Consider the following 23181-nt stretch of genomic DNA (forward strand, 5'->3'; position numbering starts at 1 on the left):
GGCACAGATCTGGCTCTAGCAGAGCATGGTAAACATCGATTTACCAAGAGGCCTAAGAGTGGCATCGGGACCCACCCACGTTCGAATCCCGACTCTGCTATTTTCTGATTGCGAGATCTCCGGCCAGTCAAGTCGCTTTGCTTGTCTAAGCCTCATTTTCCCCGTGTGAAAAGACGGATAATAATAGCTACCTGGAAGAGCTCCTCAGAGGACTGGAGATAAAGGATATAAAGCGTCTGGTGAGAAGTGGGTCCTCAGTGAATGGAAGTGATTGTTTGGGATTATCGTTTATTTGATGTCACTCAGACGGCAGCTCTGCCGGGCCCTGTGGAGGGAGACCGGCGATGGGGGCCAAAGCCATGGAGGCAGGACCTTGCCTCAGCAGCTCCTGGCCCCCCACTCCTGGCCAGGTCAGCCCCTCCGTGGGCCCTGGCTCTGGAAGGGCTTCAGAGGCGTGGGGACTCTGTTGCTAGGCGCCAGTTGCTAGGCAATGCACTGTTTCTCCTGGCCTGGCCACCTCTCAGAGGGCCCAGGCCACTCCGGAGCAGCTCCTGCCTCCTGCAGCCTCTTGCTCGTCCTCAGAGCCACTGCGGAGGGCAGGTGAGGGTGGGGCCAGCTGCCTGTTGGTCTCCAGGAGAGCTGAGCCAACTCCCAGCGGGAGGTGGGCAAGACCAAGACAGCCGAGGGTGAGACGGAGAGCGAGTATCCCCCAATTCTTGGGACAGCCAAGAATTCCCTGGGGGGAGGTTGTCTGGCCATTCAGTCCCCAGAGGAGAGTGTGGGGGGGTTTAGATCAGGAGCCCAGGAGTCAGATACCCTGGGTCTGAATCACAGTTTACCACCTACTGTGAGCTAATCCTTCATCACTTGGAACCTCAGTTTCCTGGCTGTAAAATGGGAATTAATAATAGGATGTGGGAAGGTGAAAGGAGACACAGGTGTACATGAGATAAGTGTTGACGATTACTAGTCCTGTCTTCAGTGTGAGGTGGGGGTGTGAGTGGAGAGGGACAGGCCTGGGGGAAGGGGCTGGCTGGGTGGGGTTCCGTCACCCCCTCTGTGGTCTCGGCAGCCTGGGCCTGGGGCGGGCTCGGGCCCTAGGGCTGCTGGGCTGACGGGGGCCCCTTGTGCTTCCTTCCTAGGCCCCCCGGGGCCCTGCCCCACAGCATCATGATGGGGAAACTCCCCCTGGGAAGTGTCTCCCCTTATGTGAAGATGAGTTCAGGCGGCTGCACGGATCCGCTGAAATTCTATGCCACCAGCTACTCCGTAGCCTATGGTGAGGGCACCTCTGTGCAGAAGCACCTGTAGGACACAGGGCAGGAGCGGGGAGGCACTCCTGCTGGGAGAGGAGCACCCCCTTAGCCCATCACACACTGGGAGCAACCTCAGCACACTGAGCTGATCGGTCCCCTGAGCCCCCAAGGACCATGTCCACACGGGTACCATGGGGCTGGCCCCGCCCCACTGCTCCCTCCACCTAATCCATCCTATGATTCTGCCATACTGACTGTCCCCAACCTGCCGACTCCATTTCCTGTTGTCACAGTCCCGAAAGGCCAGGTTTCACAGCTCGTGTCACACTTGCTGTTGCCCCGACTCTGTGCCTTCTCCATCACAGGGCCCCTGGACCCCAAGGGGGATGCTGACCGTGCTTGGGAAGCCCCCCTCACTGCTCTCCCACTCTGCTGACCCCCCCATCCTGTCTGCTCACTTCCCTTCTGGCAGGTCGGGAGGATTTCAGGCCGCGCATGGGCAGTCACAAAGGCACAGGCTACCAATCAAATTTCCGGCCTGTGGTCTCATACCAAGCCAAGGTTGACACCCTGGAGCCACCTGGACCAGCCATGGGGTACGGTCAGCCCCACCCCTTCTCACCCCCTGTCCTGCTGGAGTTGGCTCTCAGGGCCATAGGAGCTCATCGGACCACTTCCAGGCTCCAGGCATAGGGACCCTGAGCCTTGCCTGCTCTAGGTCTCAGGTCCTGGGGGCCCAAAGGCAGGCGACCCCTGAGGCATCTGTGCGAGGTCTGAGGGAGGTGGGAAGCTTCTGGAGATAAGCATTGCAGCCTTCAGAGGACAAAGGCAGGTAGCCCTGGTGGTAAGAGCTCTTACCCCTGCTCCACCTCAGGAAACAAGTCTGTGACAATCTCCAGACAGTGACCAGTCAGAGTTTCCGTCCCCCAGAGGTATCCGATGGCGGATATCCCCTGCCCTGGGACCTGGCCAAGACCAGCTCTGGGTACTCTCGGGAGAAGTCCAACGTGACACCTCTGACCAAGGAGGTCAGTGCTGCGCCGGGGCCAGGAGACAGCGGGGAGCCCTAGGATGGGCTGGAGGAAGGGCTGGGGGTGGAAAGTGGGTGGAGTCCCTCCAGCAGGGTGGGACTGCCCTGCCAAGAGTTGGTCAAGGCTGAGATGACTGGACATGGAGCAGCCACAATGTGGGCTGGGGGTACACACACTTTCATCACCTTTGTCCTCATCCTCGTCCCCACCATCACCTCCCTCTCCATTTCCATCCCCATCTCTGTCACCATCATCATCTCTACCATTCCCATTCCCTTTCCATCCCCATCTCTACCATTGCCACCATCCCCCCATCACACCATTCCCACCCCCATCCCCCATCACACCATTCCCACCCCCATCCCCCATCACACCATTCCCACCCCCACCCCATCACACCATTCCCACCCCCACCCCATCACACCATTCCCACCCCCACCCCATCACACCATTCCCACCCCCACCCCATCACACCATTCCCACCCCCACCCCATCACACCATTCCCACCCCCACCCCATCACACCATTCCCACCCCCATCCCCCATCACACCATTCCCACCCCCACCCCATCACACCATTCCCACCCCCACCCCCATCACACCATTCCCACCCCCACCCCTCGTCACACCATTCCCACCCCCATCCCCCCATCACACCATTCCCACCCCCACCCCCCATCACACCATTCCCACCCCCACCCCATCACACCATTCCCACCCCCATTCCCCATCACACCATTCCAACCCCATCCCCCATCACACCATTCCCACCCCCACCCCCAACACACCATTCCCACCCCATCACACCATTCCCACCCCCACCCCCATCACACCATTCCCACCCCCACCCCATCACACCATTCCCACCCCATTCCCCATCACACCATTCCAACCCCATCCCCCCCCATCCCCCCCCATCATACCATTCTCACCCCCATCCCCACCATCCCCATCTCCGGTCCTATTCCCACTTCATCCCAACCCCAAACCCATCCCATCCCCCTGATCTCCACCATCCCATCCATATCTCCAAGCCCTTATTACCATCCTCACCACCATTGTCAAATTCACTTCTGTCATTTTCACCCCGTCTTCTTCATTTCTGTCATCATTATGACCATCATCCTTATCATCACCACCACCACCAGAATGGATACTAAGTCATTCATTCATTCATTCATTCAACCAATATGTTCTGAACGTCTTTACTATATTTTACGGTGAAAAGTGCTGGGGAAAAATACAACAGGGAAGAGGCAGGGGGTGAAACAGAAGTGAAGGGGTTGCCACAGCAAATCAGGAGGATGAGGAAAGAGCTTGTTATGGAGACATTAGACAAAGACTTGAGAGAGGTTAGTGTTCCTCCAAGTGTAGCTATGTGAGGGAAGAGTGTTCCAGGTGGTGCCAACAGCAAGTGCAAAGGCCCTGAGGCAGGAGTGTGTGATGTGAAGAGGGACAGCAAGGAGGCAGGTGGCTGGAGCCGACTGAGGAGCCGAGGTCCTGTGGACTGCTGTCAGGATGTGGGTTTCTACTCTGAGTGTGATGAGAATACTCCAGAGCTTGGAGAGAGGAGGGACGTGACCTGACTTCAGGGTAAAGGGCCCCCTCAGGCTGCTGTGAAGACACTCTGTAGGGGTTAAGGGCTGAATCAGAGTCAGGGAGTGGCTGCCCTCCCTCACCTGGAGGGGTAATTGGCCACTCCCTCCTCCCAGGTCAGGAAGGTCCATTTTGACACCCCGGACTACAGGCCCCAGGCCATCACCGGGCTGGAGCCCAGGAAAGTGCCCCTGCTCCACCAGCAGCAGGACAGGGGCTCCCTGGAGTGGGAGAATGCACGATACGTGAGTGGGTGGGCCCCAGTAAGGGCTGTGGGCTGGGCAGAGGGGCCAGACCCCCTGCTTCTCCCTCCTGGAGACCAGAGGGAGACTCACCCAAGAAGCTCAGGGCACCAAGAAAAACTGGGGAGAGCAAAGGCTTTGATATTTGGGATTTCCAAGACAGCATCAAAGGGGTCGTCACGCCCGTCTTAGGATTAACACCCATGCTCCCTTCTCTCCCCTCCCCCATCCGGACGCCCGAGCAGTGGATTGTGAAGGGAGCACCCATTTTCTTCCATCAGCCTCTCTCCTCTCTTTGGGTCCCCTCCGGCCTTGGTCCCGGGGGCTCTGAGCCCTGTTGTTCGTTACTAGGAGTCCAGTGTGGGACGTGACTAAGTTTTCCTGGTCACAGGAGAGCTGTGCTCTCCAGCTGGGATTGCTGGCACTGTGATGCCCCATCAGAGAGAGATTTGTGTCAGGGGTGCTGCCCCAGCCCTCCCTTCTCAGCTATACCGCACAGCTCTACTCAGAGCGCGGATACCCAAGAGCCGCCACCATCACTGACCACCTTCGGGGCTCTGGTCTCCCGTGTGGCCCCATTGCTCCACCCTCCGTGTTCCAGGGCCCGCACTTCATGACTTCTGAGTATAATTCAAAGTATCTCAAGGAGCCTTCTCAGGAGCCAGGTGGGTGCTTGTCAGAGTTCATGCCTCCCTCCCACCACACCTCCCTACTCCCGACCTAGGAGAGACCCCCGGGGACCCTGGACTAAGGACTAAGTCCAGTCCGCCTCCTGGCCCGTCGGTCCTGCCCTTCCTTCTGCCCTCCTCTCTCACTCTGGGCCCTGGAGTCTGGAGTCCTCCTGGTGTCCACCATCCTGGTGGCTCAGGCCTTCGGATCCCCGGAGCCAGCTCTCTCCCCTGGTCCTGGGACACTGAGCTTCTGGGGGCCCCGTGGGTGGGGCCGGGTGGCCAGGGGGCAGCACAAGGGGGCTGTTCCTGCAGACCTGTTGCAGAGGAGATCCATCGGAGCCAAGGAGGAGACCGGCTTCACCAAGGAGTCCACCAGGAGCCCCATTGTCTTCCAGCCGCCCTCCCAGGCCCTGCCCGGGGACCCGGTAAGGCAGGCTGGGCCCCACTGGACTCTCAGGGTCATCGAAGCCGTCCGCTCTGGGGATTTCTAGCTTTTTACAAAAAGTGAGCGGCAGAACCCTTTGTTCAAACACAAGAGGAGGGAGCTTGGGCGACCACCCCTGCTTCGGTCCAACTCCCCCACCTTACGGATGAGAACCCCGAGGGCCAAAGAGGAGAAGTGGCCTAGCCAAGGTCACTCGGAGCCCAGACAAGAACCCGGCCTGCTGGCTCCCACTCAGCGTCGGGTCCTCCCCTCTTTTCTCCCCTAACTCTTCCCTTTCCTCATTACCCCAATTACACCCACCTGTCCCTCTCTGAGCTCAGGACAAGGGGCCGACCCCTTCTGCCCAGCTGAAGCTCCTCTGCTGGCCTCATTCCAGGTCCTCCTCCCCAGCCGGAGTGTCACCAAGTCGGACTTTCTCCCCATGACCTACCCTCATGTAAGCTGAGCTGGGGAGGGCTGGGGTCCTCCTGGGGGGTGGTTGGGACACTGTGCCAGAAGGCCGTGGCGGGCAGCCGTGCTGCGGTGACAGTGGCTGCTTTGCTGTCTTAGGGCGATGAGTTGCTGCCCACGCTGACCAGAGGCTCCGAGTGGGAGAAGAGCTTCAGCCGAGGGAATGAGAGGACTCTGAACCCCAGAGTGAGTGGCCGTGGGGGGCTCCCTCAGACAAGCGGAGAGTCAAGGAGGTTTCTTGAATATGGTGGCCTTTGGGCCAGGCACTGAAGGACGGGAAGAATCAGGGTGTTTGCGGACCCCTTTCGATGGAGGGTAAAGGCCCAGGGGCTGGAAACGGAGGAGAGTGTTTGAAACAGTGAGTTTCGAGTGGCTGGAGGGGGAAGGACGGGTCCTGGGGCTGGGGGCAGGTTGGGGCTGTGTGTGCCTCTGCCCGCCCGCCCTCCCTCCCTGCTGCTTCACCCTGACCACCCAGCCACCCTGCCTGTGGCTCTGTCCCCTGCAGGTGCCCCCTCCCAGCCCAGAACCCAGCAGCATGACCCGGCAATTCCAGCCGCCGCAGCGGATGCAACAGACAAATGTCTCCCTGCTGGGCCAGGAGACCGTGGGGAACAAGGTGAGGCCTGGGGTACCCAGCCGCCACCCCCAAATCCCCACCTTCTCTGAACTGACGAGTCCCCACTCTCTCTCTCTTCTCTCTCATGCAGGAGCCCACAGGGTTCAGCCTTAACAGTCCGAGCTATGTCCGCAGCCCCTACGACCCAGGCGTGGATAATCGCTACCTCAACGCCTACAACCAAAGGTGAGCCCCCTTCCCTGCCCGAGTCCGGGGCTGTGATGCTGGAGCCCATTTCGCAGACAGGGAGACTGAGACTGGAACCAGTGATGAGCTCACAGCCTTGCGAAGGCCGACACGGAATTAATGTAGGTTCCCCCAGAAGCAGACCCTGAGCCAAGGATTTGAGCACAAGCCCTTTATTGGGTTGTGGGGTGTGGGAGAGTGGGGAGGGGGGATGGGGAAGGGGAGGTAGCCAATCACAGGCGTGCTATTAAGCTAGACATCCCACTGGGAGAGTCTAGAAACTGCGAAACACACAATTCAGAATTATCCCAGCCAAGGGGCGAGGGAGCTGGGGTATTCATACCCCCACATCCTTGGGTGGTTGGTTTAGGGCTGTCCCCAGGGGCAGTGTCAATGCTAGGTACCTCCTTGCTCAGGCAAAGCAAGTTCCTGCAGCCCTAGGGCAGCCTTCCCAGAGATGCAGTGCAGGCCATTGGCAGCCAGGCTGGTGGGCAGGGGAAGAATAAGGGGGTCCAAGGGGGTCTGGGTGGAGCAACTATGGCATCTGCTAAGACACTACATCCAGTCCAATGGCACGTGGGCTCCATGTTGCCTCAGGAGATAAGCTCTGTGCTGTGTGAGCCCTGGGCAAAGAGTGAGTGTCAGGAGCATCAGGGAGGGCTCCCAGGAGGAAGTGGCCCTAGAGCTGTGGAGAGGGTTCCCGGGGCCAGGACTGGTTGGGGAGGGCTTCACAGGAGTGGGATAAAGGAGTGTAATTCTTCAGACAAAACCTCCCCTCACAGCATCTGTCATCTGTGTCCACATTGTCCCCCCAAGTCCTTGGTGTCCCAAGGTGCCCCTGTGCCCCATCCTTAGGGACAGATGTGGTGCCTGACTGCACAGCAGATCCTTGACACCTGTGGCTGCTCCAGTCCCCTCAGAGGGTGAGGGGAAGGGGCAGAGGCTCCCTCTGGGCCTAGGGGGACCAGTGTGTCCCTGCCCCTTCCTAGGCAGGCGGACCCCCAGGCCCAGCTGTCTCTGCTGGATCCTTTCCCTGCCCACCAGCACTTCCTGAGCTCCTGCCTGGTGCACCCAGAGCCCCCAGGGGTTGGAATCACCGATTTCCACGTTCATCTATTGGCACCTTCTCTTCATAAGCTCAAGGGCGGGGCCCGCATCTCGCTCACCTTGGTACCTTCAGAACCCGGCCTGGTGCTCAGTGAATAGTGACGAAATGGAAGAAAAGTTGAATGCCTGGAGAGGAATGGATAAGACAGGGTCCCCAGCCCCAAGAGGCTCCCAAGCCGGGGTCAGAGACATCACTTAAACAGTCCTGTCCACTCCCAAGTGCTTTCTCAGCATCTGGGCGCTGGGGGCGGCACAAGGAGGGGCCTCTGGCTCAGGGGCAGAGGGAGGGCAGGCTCCCCGAGCCAGAGCTCCCCAAGTGGATGGGGGCTTGTGGAGTGCCAGGCAGAGGGAACGGCATGGGCTAAGGCGAGGAGGCCAGAGGGATCGGAGGCAGAGTGCACTCTGCTGGAGCCGAGATTCCGGCTGGAGAAGAGCAAGAGGCTGCAGAGGGGTGCAGAGGCCAGCTTCCGGCCCCCAACCCCTCCTGTGCTGTAGGTACTTCGAGAACATCCCCAAGGGTCGAGACTGTGAAGGCTGGACTCGAGGTGGCATCCAGCCCCAGAAGCCAGGAGGCTACACCCTCAACCAGTCGGCCACCCGCGTGGAGGCCACACCCACCCCCACGGAGAGCCTGCGGCGCCAGCACCCCTATGTGGGAAGGTAGCCGTCCCGCCCTCCCGCCCTCCCGCTCGGCTCTGTCCTTTGCCACATCCAGGCCTTTCTGCAGCCTCTCTCCCTCCCTTGTGTGCCTGTCCGTCTGAGAGGCCCCTTTTCCTCTTTGTGGCTTGTTCATCCCTTCTCCTGCCCACAGGGCTCCTCCTTCCTCTCCCCAGCGACCTCTCCCTTTGCTCAGCTCCCCTCCTCCCTGCCCCTTGTTCCCAGGCATTTGACAAACTTCCCAGAGGCCAGCTGCACACCTGCTCCCCGCCAGGCTGCATGGCCGGGGTGGGGACCTAAGCTGAATGGACTGTGGTTCTGCCTCACCATGACTCCTTTCTGCTCAATTCAATTCCTCAAAAATCACATTTGTTCCCATGCCGGCCCCGAGTTGGCAGGCAAAGAATGTTTGTGGCTTGGCTGCCCTGACTGAGCGCTGGCAGCCGGAGAGGGCAGACTTGGAGAGGGCTCGCCGCCCCATCCTTCTCTCATCTGCGCCCCCTCCCTCCCTGCAGAACCCTGATCTCAGCCGACCCCCTCTGCCGAGCCAGCCACACCTCACAGCAGCCGCTGCACCACCCCCAGCTGAGCCTGAGGCCTGGGTAAGGGGCTGGGGGACCCCCCCCACACACCTGTTCCCTGTGCGGGGTGGCCATCGTGGGCCTGCCCGACCTCCCAAACCCTGGGTCAAGGAAGCGCTGCCTGGGGACCCCAGCCCTAGAGTCGGGGGTGGTAGATCAGTGGCCTCCTGGGGGCAGGAGAGCACACAGACCACCACTCCTCTTGTACGTTCCCCACAGGTTGGCCAACCTAATGGGACAGGAGCCGGCTCCTGTGGCTGTTCCCACCCCAACCCCCGTTGGGACTCCGCCAACTACTTTCCTAATGAAATAAAGAGCAGTGAGGCGGAGCCATGTGTCTGTCACTGTCAGCGGTGGCTGGGAAAAGGAGGGATGAGGGTGGGAGTGCAGGGGTGGAGGGGTGAGGCCAGACTTGGATTCCGGGAGGCCTGGTTGGACTCACCGTGACACCACGGACAAGGCACTTCACTACTGAGACTCAGTTTCCACTCCTGGCAAGGGGTCTGTACTAAGTGCTCAGTCAAGTGTGGAAGGGAGGGAGCAGGCGGGCCAGAGAAGAAGGGGGAGGCAGGGGTGTGTGGGAGGGGGCTCGACTGGCCTCAGTACCTGGTCTATAAAGTGGAGCAGGGGATCGGGGCAGGGATTCAGGGGCCCTGCTGGGTCCCACCTTGGATGGTTTAAGGGAGGGGGGAGGGCAGTGGGGCAGCAAGAGTCATAGAGGTGTCCCTCCAGAGACGGATGGAGGGGGGTCCTCAGTGGATGGACACCCGGACACCAACACAGGGAGAGGTGGGAACTTGCTGAAAAGGCTGCTGCCTCAGTGCAGCCCCTTCATGAGAATTAGAACAAGGTGCCCCCTAGACGGACGCCCCACATGAGCACAGGACTAAAAGAGCAAACTTCCTGTGGGAAGAAAAGGGCGTCCCTCCCTCCAGGTGCTGCAGCCTGACACCAGGGCCCTCAGCCTACAGGGCAGAATCCGGGCTCCCTCTCTGGGCCTTCTGTCACCTCCAACAGGTGCATTTGTGCAGTGCACAGCTATACAACTGTATGCTGTGGTCTTGCTAGCACCAGCCCCTTATTTTATAAATGAGAAACCTGGACCTAGAGAGGGTGCTTGAGCTGCTTGAGGTCATAACAGGTCAGAAGGACAGCAGCAGCCCAGACTGGCATTCAGAGGGGAGGACTCAGTGGTCCAGCAGCTGGTCCCCCACCCACCTTTCCACTCCTGCTTCCCAGTGGGTGTCTCTGGAGCAGCTCTGCTGGTCCCGGGGCCCGGCTGTACCCAGAAGTCTTGAGCGGCAGGCCCGGGGGCTGTCCACGGCCTGGCTGGGGCTCCATGTGGGATGTGGGTGGCTCCAGCTGGCTCCCACATCGGAGGAGGGGAGTCGGGGACATAAAGTCTCTCGGCTGCAAAGCCAGCCAGACTCAGGACCCAGTGACAGTCCCACAGACTGTGGGTGGCGGCCTGCTGGTCCATGGCCCCCAACTTTAGGGGTGTGTCACCAAACCGGACCCTTGCCCACTGAATTGGGCCCCATCCTTGGCCTGGCCAGAGTGAGGTGGCGGAGAGGGTGGGAGACTGACCAGCCCCTCCCGCCCACAGTCACACATGCACAAAAGTACACACAAATACAATAAAGATACACACAGACCCCTGAGGACACGCACATACAAACACACACAGGCACATAAGTGCCAACAGACAAAGACACACAGACTCAGTAACACAACCACACACAGAGACATATGGAAAGGCAAACAAATGCGCACACACAGATCTTCACATAAACACCCATGATGCTTGTATATACAGACACACACACACACTCACACAGGCAGACCTATAGACACATCAACACGCATAGACACGGACACACAGACAAGAAAACAGGTGCACAGAGACCTACAGAACAGACACACACGCACACTCCGTTTCTCCTCTCCATTCCCCTCTTCCTGCCAGTGTCCTTTCACAGCTCATGTTTCCCGCTTGCCTACCTCTGCCTGGCTCAACAGAGGATAAGGTGTCGGGGACACCGGAGTCTGATTACATCCTCTTGCCGTCACCTCCCCGCTCCCATTGTCCCACACCCAGTTTCCAGGACATGTGAGCTGGGGCCACCCCACGATGTTTCCTGAGTGGGAGCAGGAGACCCCATCCCCGGGGAGGGCGCCGAGCAGCTCCCCTGTGCGCCCCTCAGCCCTTGCCTTCTCCCCCTGTGGCCTCTCTTCGGGCAGCCCTTCCTGGCCTCCCTGCTGGGTCCTGGGCCCCAGCCCAAGGGGCTGTGTGAGGACAGGGTGGCCCAGGGCATGGGGTGGCAGGAAGGGCGTTCCAGGAGGGGCCAAGGCCAAGCCTAGGTGGGTCTAGAGTCCTGCCTGGACTAGGGCACGGGGGTCCCCACCTCCCAGATGAGGAGACAGACATGGAGAGGTGGAGGCACTGGTCCCGGGTCACATAGCCCGCAAGGACTGTGGGTGGGTGCCTGCTGCTAAGGGGTGGGGCCAGAGCCCAGAGAGGCAGCAGCTGGTGGGGGCATAGGTCAATTTCAAGTCAACCATTGCCCCCCCAGGGCAGGCCATGCTATGGAGCCCGTCTCTGTCCCCCTCCCCCATTAGGAGGCTCGACAAGAGCACAGACCATGCTTGTCTTGTTTACAGCTGAAACTCTAAAGCTGAGGACAGTGCCTGTCACATTGGTAGGTGTTCAGTAAATCTTAGATGAATGGATGAACGGACGAACTCTGCCTGCCAGCAGGGCCATCAGGGGTGGGCCTCTGGGGATCACTGGCCCTGATGCCAGGATGTCAGTCACCCAGGCTCCCTGCGTCTGTGTGGCCTGGCAGCTGAGACTATGCTGTGCCGCTCCCCCCACTCCCAACTTGCCTGGATGCCATGGCTGGGGCCCCTGGGGACCCCTGTGCTTTGTCCCCTGGTGGCCCCTTGTCTCTCTGCGTGTGCCCCCTTGCTCTCCCCTCGCACACCAGGGCCAGTCTCTGACCACCCCCTACTGAACTCCCCAGTAGTGGCCTGAGGGCCCCCACATTCTATCCTTGACCCGCAGGAGGTCCCAAGACCAGAGCCAGTGCTCTGAGCAATCCTCTCTGAGTCACCGGGGCAGGAGGGGCGGACACTTTCCACCCTGCGGCTACTCAGGTTACTGAAACCCCACTGCAGGGACCGGCCTTGGCCACGTCACCCGCCCTCTGCGCTGGCTGGGGAGTGTGGGCGCTGACAATGTGGCTTCATTTTCTGAGGCCCCGTCCCCCTGCCCCCTGAGACTTGAGCCTTCCGCCTGGCCCTGGCCAGCATCAGCCAGGCACCCTTTCCTCTCCTGGGTCTGGGCATCAGCAGAGCGTAGTCGTCTGGGCCTGAGCTCTGGAATCAGGCTGCCCAAGTGCAAATCCTGGCTGTCCACACCCGCAGGCTGCCTCCTGCCATCAGCTCTGGAGACCACCTAACGACGCTGAGCGGCAGGTAACTGCAGGCTCCACCTGGTGGGGTCAGTGAGACCACATGTGTAAAATGCTCAGCTGGCAAACAGGAGCCACCTTGATGCTGGAGCAGAGGGACCAGAGCTCCAGGTGGGCCTGGAGTCCTGAGCAAGGGCCGCACTGCAGAGAGTCATGGGTCTGACCATTGTCTCCTCCGTCTTGGTCCTGGACACGACCCTTCTCTAGGAACAGACCCGTTCTTGTCTGGGAGAGCATGGGTGAGATCTACCTCTAAGTGCAGCCTTACCGGGAGGCCCAGGCTGTCCTTCAGGGGGCCAGGCCCCGCCCCATCCCTGAGGCCAACTTCTGGCCCTCCTGGAAGCTGCCCACCTCCCCTCACCTGGTAACCAGCTTGGGGCGTCCAGGTGATTCATTCCTTCCAGCAGGTGCCTATTGTAGCTGCGACCAAAAAACCTCCCTGCCCCTCCCACGGGCACTTTAGGAACCGTTCGGAGGTGTGCGGTGACAATGACGATTACTCTTATTAAGCCCCCACAGCCTGCTGGTGCTGAGAACGTTCCGTGGGCCTTTTCAGCAAGAACGCTGGGGGGCCGCCCTCTGGAGGAGGTTTGGGGACGCAGGTGGGTGCTGTGCTGACGGCATCGGTGTGGGGGCGTGGAGCCCCAAGGGCTAATGGGACGGGAGGATGGGGACAGACCCCGGGTGCCACGCGATGGGGCGCCGCTCCTGACGCACGTGCACACGTGTGTGGCTGCTTCCTGTCATGGCACTGTGGCGGCTGATGTCGACAGGTGCCACCTGGCCCGGGTCACGTTATCATTGCTTGACAGCTGGCCAGCTGGGAAGAGGCATCTGCCCGTGGGAACAGGAGGCCCGGGGGGGTGGCGGGAAGCCGTGCGTGGGGAGGCTGCAGGACAGTGGGGATGTTCCACGCAGACAGATGGAAGCCCTGAAACTCAGAATCTGATCCCCGGCTTCCTCTCTGACCATCTGGAGGGCCACCCATCCCCACAGAAGTGTTCCCCAAACAGCTAAACATGCAAGGACAGAGGAGGGACCAGACCCAGGAAAGCCCCCCTTAGGGCTTCTGTTCAAGGTCAGAGGAGGGTCGGCCGGGGTCTCTGAGACATCCCAACACTCCTTGCGTTTCAAGACGCTGCTTCAGACAGGGCTCTGGTGGGACAGTTCTTTGAGTCATAAAACTTCACCCCAGAAGGACCTTTGTGAGAACCAGGTCAGTCTGAGCCAGAGAGATGAGGCACGAAAGCCACTGGCTTAGTGAGCGAACACTCTGGTCTCTCTGCTCTGGATACAAGGCGTTTCCCAGCACATCACCGAACTGGGGGTCTCAAGTGGGCAGAAGCAGGGGACTGGAAGCTTCCCAGGAGAGCCAGCATCTCCTGTGCAGCCAGTGATAAGCATGGGGCCTTGTTTTCTCTTGTTGAAGAAGTGGCGTGTGAGTGTGTGTGCATGCGCATGTGCGTGTCTGTCTTCAGAGATCCTCAGGTAAAGAGACGGGTCAGAAAGGCATCTTTCTGGTCCATTTATCCTCAGAGAGAGACTGAGTGAGAAGCTGATGGAGCTGTGTTCAGGAAAGACTTTATAAGGATCTGGCCCCAAGCAGCCTTGCCATGGACCATGACAAGGTGTGGTCCCTATGGTCCCTTCAGGTCCGTATGGTGGGACAGTCTTGGAGCAGAGCCACATTCTCCTGGTGGGCTCTGGCACAAGGGGCAGGAGGCTGGCATTGAAGAACCTGAGCATATACGAGGCCTCTGGCAGCATGGGGACTCCTGGGTATGGCAGTGAAGGCCTCGGAGACAGGGCCGGTGGTCCCTCCACCATGACCACATGACTCCCTTAGTGATGAGGCTAAAGTCTGACCATGTGGGGTAGCAGTCAGAGCTCTTTGTGAGCGACGGAAACCAACTTCGGCTAATTGAAGCAGAAAAGGAATCTATCAAAAGGATTTCGGAGTTCACAGAATCTTCAGGTGGGCCTGAGAACACAGCTTAGAGGCTACTGAGCCAGGAACCAGAGCCAAAATTGCCCCTCAGACCCAGGCCCATGGAGACAGCATGCCTCCCCCACCACTGGGCCCTGGACTGCCCCTGCGGGCCCTGCCCCCACAGTCCTCAGGAGATTCCGCACGGTCCCTTCTGCTCTGCCATGTCTCATTTCCGATTCAGAATCTAGGATGAATGCCTCTGATGGGTGGTTTCCAGGTCACATGCCTGCATCCAACTTGCGAGGGAAGCTGGGAGTTTCCAGCGTTTCCAGCTTCCACAGTAGGACGTTTGGGTTCTGTTTTGCAAAACCCTTGGCATTCTTCAACCTAAGACAATGTGGGGGTGGCCAAAGAATTCAAATGTCCTTCGTTCACATGTGGGTTACCATCAAGAGGATGGGAATGAGCCTTTTTGGAGCGTCTCTTGTGGGCCAGGTACCTTACACACCTGGCAAGGAGGCTGCTGCCTTACGGACCCTTTGTGAGACATGGAAAAAGATGCCCTTCCTCACATGCCCTGTGGGATACTAATCTATGAGGTCCTTGATGCAAACCGGGTCCCTTGGATCTGGTCCTACTGTGCATGGCGTCACCCGCTCAGCTGTGCACGCTGCAAGTGTGGGTTTCACAGGCACAGACTCAGGAGCTTGGTGAGAAGTGCACCCCGGGCTCTCTGTAATGGAACTTCGCCAAGACATCCCTCTAGTCGATTCCAGGCCAACACAGCCCCCTTTGAATCTAAGCTCTGTCCCTTTAGCACTCAAATCCAATCGGATCAAGAATCCTGCCCCTCCTCCAGGGTGCGTCCATTCCGGAAAGTTGCTCTTGGGGGAGAGGCATCCATCCGTGTTGACTCCTCCTGAGATATGTGACCTCCGTGGGTTTGGTCATCCACACCTGTCCTGCCTGCACCTGCCCGGAAGCAACTGTGACACTCTGACCTCTGGTTGCTGGGGTCACACAATCAACCCTTCAGCTGCTTTGACTGGACCATGCATGCAGCCCCTTAGGTCCATCAGCCTGCTCTCGGCCTCACCAAGTCCATCTTGGAGGTTCAGAAACTTCTGGATACTCCCCCATGACGCAGGGGCGTGTAGAGGATCCGTGGGGGAAGCTAGCTCAACTCCGTTTCTATTCCTGAGGCTTCTCTATACAGGTAGGGGGGCTTACGGGAGGCCCGCTGCATTCTCAGACCACACCTGGTAAGGGAAGTACAGGTCCGCTCAGCCCTGGTGTCCCCTAATGTACCAGGGACTTTTTCCTTTTCGTACCACGCTCAGCTCAGAGCAGGTGGGACCAGGGCCTTTGAGGGCCGACATTCCGTTTAGGGGTGCTACTCTGCCCCTTCTCTCCCTCCTGCCTGTGGAACCTGCATCTCTCTTTGGGTGGGATCTTGGCTTCTGTGATGACGCATCCTTCCCCACTCCAGGGCTTTCAGCATCAGCTCTCTGCTCTCCAAGTTCAAAGCTAAGCTTTTAGACCTACACAAAATCTCTCTCTCAGAACCGGCCGCAGTCTCAGCCCTGGGTTTCAAAGCCTCTTTTGCAACTCAAAGCCAAGGATTTGACTCTTTGTTCTGAGTTTCCCTCTGAGAGTGGGAATACAGAAAGCCAATTTAGCATCTGAAAGGAAGGGAATGGATATAAGGAAATTGTCTACAGCGGAGCTTCAGTTAATATCGCAAAATGAGGATACCCAGCTCCCATCTGATCTCACCGATGCTTCATCCTAATCCTTCCAGGAGAGGGTGACTATACTCATCCCAGGCCTGGGACTAGGGTGAGGTGAGCCAGGCACTTTCCCAGGCACAAAAAAACCGAGTCTTCGAGATAAATACAATTAATTTAATACCATCATTTAAAAAATCAAAATTAATGCAAAAAATCCATGATCAACAAAATAGCAAAATTTCGAATAAAAATGGGATTAATACTACCAATTTTTCCCTTTGCTGCAGGCTCCGATATGAGTGTGGCTCATCACAGCGCTGGTACCGATGTTGTCTTTATTGCATTAAACTGTTATTTATCTTGATTACAGTATTGTTACGGCTCTTAGTTAATATCAGACCTGATGTCGGTTCCCGGAGATTGAACCGAGCTTATTTGGGGTTAAAACCAAAAATATTCATCCCTGTTCTCTGCTTCTTGAGTTCCACTCATATGTAAATACCTGTCTCTTTAACCTTTGACTCCCTGAGCTTTACAACCAAATAGACGTTACAAATTGTTAAAACCCAGGTGGCCTCACGCTGGGCTCCCATTAAAGTTTTAGCTCATCATGTGTCCTTGAAGTCTGCCACAGGGAAGCTGTGTCAGAGGAGGTCAGAAAGCTGAGGCTTCCCAGACCTCAACTGCTCGGGCCCTGACACCAGAATCCACCATCCATCATGGAAGCAAGACAGCCAAGGACAGCCACCTGCAACCCTCCTGTCTTACTGTTCCCCTCTCCCCGTAAGCAGCTTCTCAAGGTCAAACACAGGCTGGTGGGAAAACACCGGCCAGCAAAGCTATGGGCTCCCCATCCCCTACCTAAAATCCCAAATAAAAACCCTTTCTTGTAGCTTTTCGGGGCGTTTTGGATTTCAGCATTAGTTACCCATTCTCCTTGCTCAGCGCTTTGCAATAATAAAACTCCTACTTTCTTCCATTACAGCCGGTGTCAGAGATTGGCTTGCTGTGCAAGGAGCGAGCGAACTCACTTCAGGCTCGAGATCAGTCTCATGCGCCGTATGATGACATTTCCATCAATGATGGCCCGCATATACGAAAGTGGTCCCGTAAGATTAGCACCATATAGGAAGGTGTGTAGTAGGCTACACCATCTAGGTTGTGTAAGTACTTTGTGAAGTTCGCATGACCACAAAATCGACTAACGATGCATTTCTCAGAATGTATCCTGGTCGTTAAGTGATGCACGTCTGTACTGTGTTTTTTGGTGCCCCTTAAATTTTGTGCCCAGGGTAAGTGCCTTGCCCGCCTCACCCTAGCCCCAGTTTTGCCTCATTGTCCAGATGTGAGAATCGAGGTTCAGAGAGAGTGAGTGGCTCTGGTGGAACAGGTGGCCCTGGGGAACCTGTGGGAGAGAGTTCTCCCCGTTCATTCATTCAACACTTATTTATTGAGTAGGTTGAGCAGCGCCTGGCCAAGTACTAGAGAACATCAGTGAGCAAGGGCCCCACTCTCAAGCAGCTTATATCTTAGCACAGAGGAAACAGATTCCAAATAATTCATAGTCAATTATTTACTTAATTATAATTGGAGCAAGTACTTTGAAGGAGAAATGTGGGAGCTCAAGAATCTATAACATGAGGGCTTGACATGCTCCAAAGAATCTGGAAGGATTCTCCAAGAGAGGGAAGTTTTAGCTGAAAACTTAAGGATAAGCGAAGTGAGCCAAGTAGAGTGGGAAGAAAAGGGACCAGCCTGTGCAAAGGTCCTGGGGTGGAAAAAAGCTGGTATGGTTGAGAAACTGAGAGGAACTGTGTTAGTCAGTCCAGGTGGATTCTGTGACAAACAGCCATTAAGTCTAAGTGGCTAAACGCATTAAAAATTTATTTCTCATTTACTTCACCATCTAATGTGGGTCAGGGAGCTCGTCTCCAAGCGGTGACTCAGGGATCCAGTTCCCTTCTACGTTTAACACTGCAGAAATAAAAGAGAATGGAGGACTGTGCATGGATGTGGCACATATCACTTCTGCCCACACCCATCAGCCCAGTGCTCGTTCCAGAGCCCCACCTCATCAGCCTGCTGTGTACCCAGGAAGAGAAAGAAAACAGAAGTGGATGACCCTCGGCAGCCTGTGCCACAGGGAGGGGGACCAGGCCAGGCAAGTCCTTGGAGATCATAGGGGGGACCTGAGTCTGGAGTCTCAGAGCAGAAGATCTGACTTGCACTTGGCCACAGATCTAGGAAGGTATTGACATAAGGGCGGCTGCCAGCCATGATACTGTGGCATCTTTCCAGGAGGAAGGAGCTGTCATGCCCGGAACCCATTTGGGAATATGGGGGCCTCCCCGAACCCATTAGGATGGTCAAGTTCCTGTCCATGGCGTGGGGCGTGACCCTGGGCACCAGTCAGATTCCCTCCCTTGACCTCTGGTCTCCCTGGAAGAGATGAGGAAGGTTCTCAGCTCTCAACAGACCAGGCAGGTCGCTGTCAGAGCTCGGGTGCTGCGGGAATGTGATCCGCAGGGTGTGTCTAGGCTCCAATTTCTAGGGGCGTCTGGGGCGCACATTGGCAGTGGCTGAGCTAGCCTCAGGAGTTGGCCCCATCTAGAGAAGCACCTGGGGTAATGGTGGGCCAGACACCGCCTGGAATTTGCTAACAGGCAAACCCTGAGCCCAGATCATGCCCTCGCACGCCCCTGGCTTGGGGACCTCTTTGCTCTGCCTTGAGCCTCTATTGGCATTCCTCGGCTTGCCCTGTGGGTTCTAGGATGCCCCTATTTGGGCAAACACACAGAGCTCTGGGGCCTGGGATCAAAATCTCCCAGTAGGGCAGTCCTGGAAATCTTTTCGAGTTTCTGGGATGGGGGCAAGCATTTGGGCATCTCTAATTTCCTGCAGCCGAGAGAGGCAAGGACACACAGCAGGAGAAGCCCAGGCCTGGCAATAAGACGGACTCGGTTTGAATCCTGACTTTGCCCCTTACCAGCTGTGTGACCTTGATCAAGCTACTTAACTTCTCTGAATTTGCTTCCTCATCTGTAAAACAGGGGGATTTAGTACCTGCCTGGCGGAGCGGTGGTGAAATGTAAATGAGACACCTGTAAGTGCTCAGTAAATGACGACCATCACTATCTTGTGGAAGAGAACCAAAATGAGAGCTGTACAAGTTGCACAAATTCCTTGCCCCCAATACGTACAATACACACACACACACACACACACACACCCCGGTCTTGCAGCTGCAGCCAAAAGGACCATTCAAATATGTGCCAGATCATGTCATTCCTTGGGGCAAAGTCACCCAATGATCTGTCACTCAGAGTCAAAGCTGAGCCTTCATAGGCCCCGGGCCCTCGGCAGTCCGCCCCTTTTGTCTCTCTCTCTGACCTCATCTGTCACCCTGCTCGCCCTCGCTCCCCACCTCCTGGCTGCTCCAGAACACGGAGGCACACTCCCACCCCGGGGCTCGGCGCTGCCATCCCCTCTGCCTGGAACACATTTCCCGACACCTGTCTGCAGGGCTCACTCCCTCTCCTCCTCCCCATCTTTGCTCAAATGCCTCCCCAGCCACCCTGTTTTAAATGGAGCCCTCCCTCCTTCTCTCTCTTCCTTGCTTTATTCCCCCATTGCCTGATCATGGCCTGACACACTGTGAAAGGCGTTTTGTTGATTATCTCCACTCGCAGGAATATCTGCTCCACAAAGGCAGGGGTGCTTTGTCTGTTCTGTTCACATTCGTAGGGCCTGGGCACACAAGTAGGGGCTTAATGTTTGTTGAATGAATATCCGAATGAAGGCGAGGACTGGTGCAGGTAAGGGGAGTGGGCCATGGCATGAAGTGCATCATCACTCTCCTCTTTTGCCAAGTGAAGGAGTTAGACTAGAACCCCGGGGGGGCGGCCTGAACCCATGGGAATGGTGCACATCATTGCGTGAGTTCCTGCCTCCATGCATTTTTCTGGGTTGAGGATCCCTAGCTTCTTGCAGACATTTAACAGAGCCTGTGATGGCCCCCAGAGAAGCCAAGTCCTCACCCTGCTCTGATATTTCGTGGTTGGCTCTAATAGGCTCAAATCCCTGCTTTCTAAGAACCCACAATGCTAACGTTCCTTGATCTCGTTCAGGTCTCCGCAGCCACAGCGGTCCCGTCCCCAAAAGGGGCAGGGGAACCAGAGGGGGCCTTGGCGGGGTCAGCATGGCGGGGGCAGGGGTGCCCACGGGGCACGGGAGCGGAGACGAAGGAGACCTCTATATCACATGTGCTGTTTTCTTCCTTTTATTTAAAAAGAAAATAGATTTAAAGCAAGTATGACAAATGCGAGTCACTGTCGATGCTGGATACGGGGCACAGGGGTTTTTTTATCACAGAGAGCTTTGTGCCTTTTCTGTATTTCAAAAATTTCCTTAAAAAGTACAGATTTGGAGGTGGGCAGGATGGTTACAGCTCATGATTAGGAATGAAGAGGCCGTTTCTGGGGGCCCGAGGGACACGTACTTGGGGCATTTTTCCTTGTTGGGGGGCCGAGGGGATGGCGGGGTCTGGGCCCATCCCTGGGGCTGTGGGAGCCCCCTGTCCTCCCCTCCTACCCCCCTCCCGGGTCTCAGTTTCCTGCCTTCCTGAGGAGGAGGGAAATGCTGAGAGGCCCCGTGCTGGGGGTGAAGTTAATTCATTAGCGATGCCTCGACAAGGACTGGGCGCCTGCGGTGCCAGCATGATTCATCAACACGATTGCCCTGCTGCCAGCCTGCGTGGGCCCGGAACGCCAGCACATTTTCCCTTTACCCACTGAGAAGGGCCTGGTGGGAGGCGAAGGTACAGGAGCTACGGGGAGCAAGGAAAGGACTCGGAGAAAGAAGAGGGCTGGGCCCCTGTGCCCTTGAACCCAGGAAGCTCTGCCAGGCTGGTGCTGGAGTTGCAGGGGCTGGTGGGGCTCCTGCCTGGGCCGGCAGAGCCCAGGAGGGCTGCCTGGTGCTGGAGCATGTGGTGAGGGGGTACTGGTTGGGTTCCCTCCTCCAGAGCGAATGTTCCCTCGGAGGGGGGGAATGACTTGGGGGCGGCAGGGGGTGGGGGTGGGGGAGGCGCTCATGCTCATCCATCAGCCTCCCTGGGTTTTCCTCAACTTGCTGGTCTCTGAGGTAAGAAGTTCTCCCAAATGAGCGGAAGGGAGAGAGCTGGACTGGGGCTTAGGTGAGGTCTGGAAGGAGGTGGAAGACCCTCTGGCTGAGCTCAGAAGCCTCCTACACCCCAGGTCTGGCGTCTGGGCTCCACTTATTCTCTGCCTGGGTCCCCTACCTCAGCCTGGAGTGTCATCCGCATCTTGTCAGTCTCCCTCCCAGTACAGGGATCTGAGGCCGGCTCCTGGCTCAGAGCAATACCTGCTTCTGGGTCCCCCATCACCTGCTCACCCCATGCCGCTCCTTGCCTCATGACGACTGCTAGGGTTCTGCCCTTCCGTTCCTTTATCCAACGCAGGGGGTTTCCGAGCAAAAGAAGCCAGGAGCAAAAAAAGTACACACTGCATAATTTCATTTATGTGAAATTCCAGAACAGGCAAAACTGATCCATGAGGGCGGAGGTCAGGACCATGGCGGCCTCTGGGAGGTGGGAGTGACCGGAAGAGGCACACGAGCGAACCCTGAGTGCCGGAAATATTACAGTTGTCAGAGCGCAACAACCTGTAACAACGATCTGTGCATTTCACTGTATGTGAAGTTTGCCTCCGTTTTAAAAAATGTTAAAAATTTTCATTGAATACCTACTACGTGCCCGCACCTGGGGCGACAGGGAAGCAGACAAACCCGCCTGCCCCTCGGAGCTTACATTACAGAGGGGGTGGTTCCCACCCTCAGGTTGCAGTGTCACTGCTCTCGGCCCTGGGGCTGGCCACCCTCTTAGCAGGCAGTGGGGGTGGGTGGGGGTGGGTCAAAGGGCAGGATGCTGTCTGGAGGTCTGCCTGTCCAGTCAGTTCCCTGGGTCACACCAGCCAGGTTCAAGGGGAGACATGGAGCCTGCAGACTGGGCTGCCAGGCTGTAACCTCTACTCACTGTGTGCCCTTCAGCGGCTTGCCTAATCCCTCTGGGGCCACTTTCCTCATCTTTCACATGGGATTAATAATGCTTTCTGTATAGTTTTGTCATGAGAGTTAAAGGTTCCATTGTGAGCAAATTCATTGCCAGAGGTGGAGCCATCAATGTTTCCATTTATTGGTGTGGTCCATGGAAAAGGGCAGAGGCTCGAGAGGGTGACCTTGGGCAAGTCACCCAGCTCAATCGAACCTCTCAGAGCCTCAGTTTCTCCATCTTTAAAATTGGAGTAATGAGGGTACCTATCTTCTAGGTGTGTGGCAAGAGTTCAGTGTGATGCTCTCAGCACAGCGCTGGGCACGGGGCAGCCTCACAATAACCGAGAGAGTGTGCCAGGAGCTCAGGCTGGAGGGTCTGAACTGGCGGGGAGAGGGCAGGGGCTAACACTGTTGGCAGGAGCATGCGTGAGAGGAAGGGTCCCCAAATAAGAGCGGTCATCATTGGTGGCGCTCCCGTGTCCCAGTCCTCTGCCCACTGCAGCCACAGACAGACCTTGAGCATAGCTGGAGGGACGTGGCACGAGACAGGGGTGTGACCGCACTAGCGAGAAACCTGTTGTGCAACGAGGGTGCCCGAGGAGGGGAGGGGGACGGAGCCAACTCCTGGGTCTCCGCAAATCCTCACACGTGACCCACCTTGAAAAGGGCCAGGAAGGAACACTGTTGCGGGTTACTAAAGTGACCCCAGCGAGGGGTCGCATGCCGCTGGACAGGAATGGTCTGCAGTAACCGCGCCCCTCAGTCCCTCCTCGAGAGCCACTTGTCCAGACTCCTGGGTCGTGGGCCGGCGTTTCCTCGGTCCTCTTTTCCTTCTCCTTGGACTCGCTGCTCTGAGCGCACACAACCAGACACCAAACGGCTCGCTGTGGCCGGAAGTGTAGACAGCATCGGACGTCGGGTCTGTGTTGGCACAGTGCCAGGCTTGCGGGGCGTGGACTTTGGGTTCCCTTGGCGCGCTCTGGTTCCCTGGCGGGTCGGATGGGCTGGCGGGGGGCGGGCCTGGAGGCTGGGACCCCGATCGGTTGGCACCCTGGCCCCGCCCCGCCCCGCCCTCCATCCGCCTCATTGGCAGCCGCACGCGCGTCGGGGGTTGCCAGGGTGACGAGTCCCTAAGCGGCGAGTC

At 57.5% G+C, this 23181-nt stretch overlaps 1 protein-coding gene across 1 annotated transcript; it reads left to right on the forward strand.

Moving 5' to 3' along the window:
- Window positions 1-500: 500 nt before the first annotated feature.
- Window positions 501-8846, forward strand: SAXO4 (stabilizer of axonemal microtubules 4). Its single transcript, XM_070564098.1, is given in 14 exon segments — window positions 501-686; window positions 1143-1279; window positions 1729-1852; window positions 2131-2284; window positions 4000-4128; window positions 4727-4790; window positions 5109-5221; window positions 5618-5677; window positions 5791-5877; window positions 6197-6307; window positions 6399-6493; window positions 8096-8260; window positions 8773-8803; window positions 8805-8846. Coding segments are annotated over 13 exon segments (1284 nt in total). The 5' UTR covers window positions 501-686; window positions 1143-1170.
- Window positions 8847-23181: the final 14335 nt, after the last annotated feature.

This window comes from Equus przewalskii, chromosome 11 (assembly GCF_037783145.1).
Source record: "Equus przewalskii isolate Varuska chromosome 11, EquPr2, whole genome shotgun sequence".
NCBI lineage: Eukaryota > Metazoa > Chordata > Mammalia > Perissodactyla > Equidae > Equus > Equus przewalskii.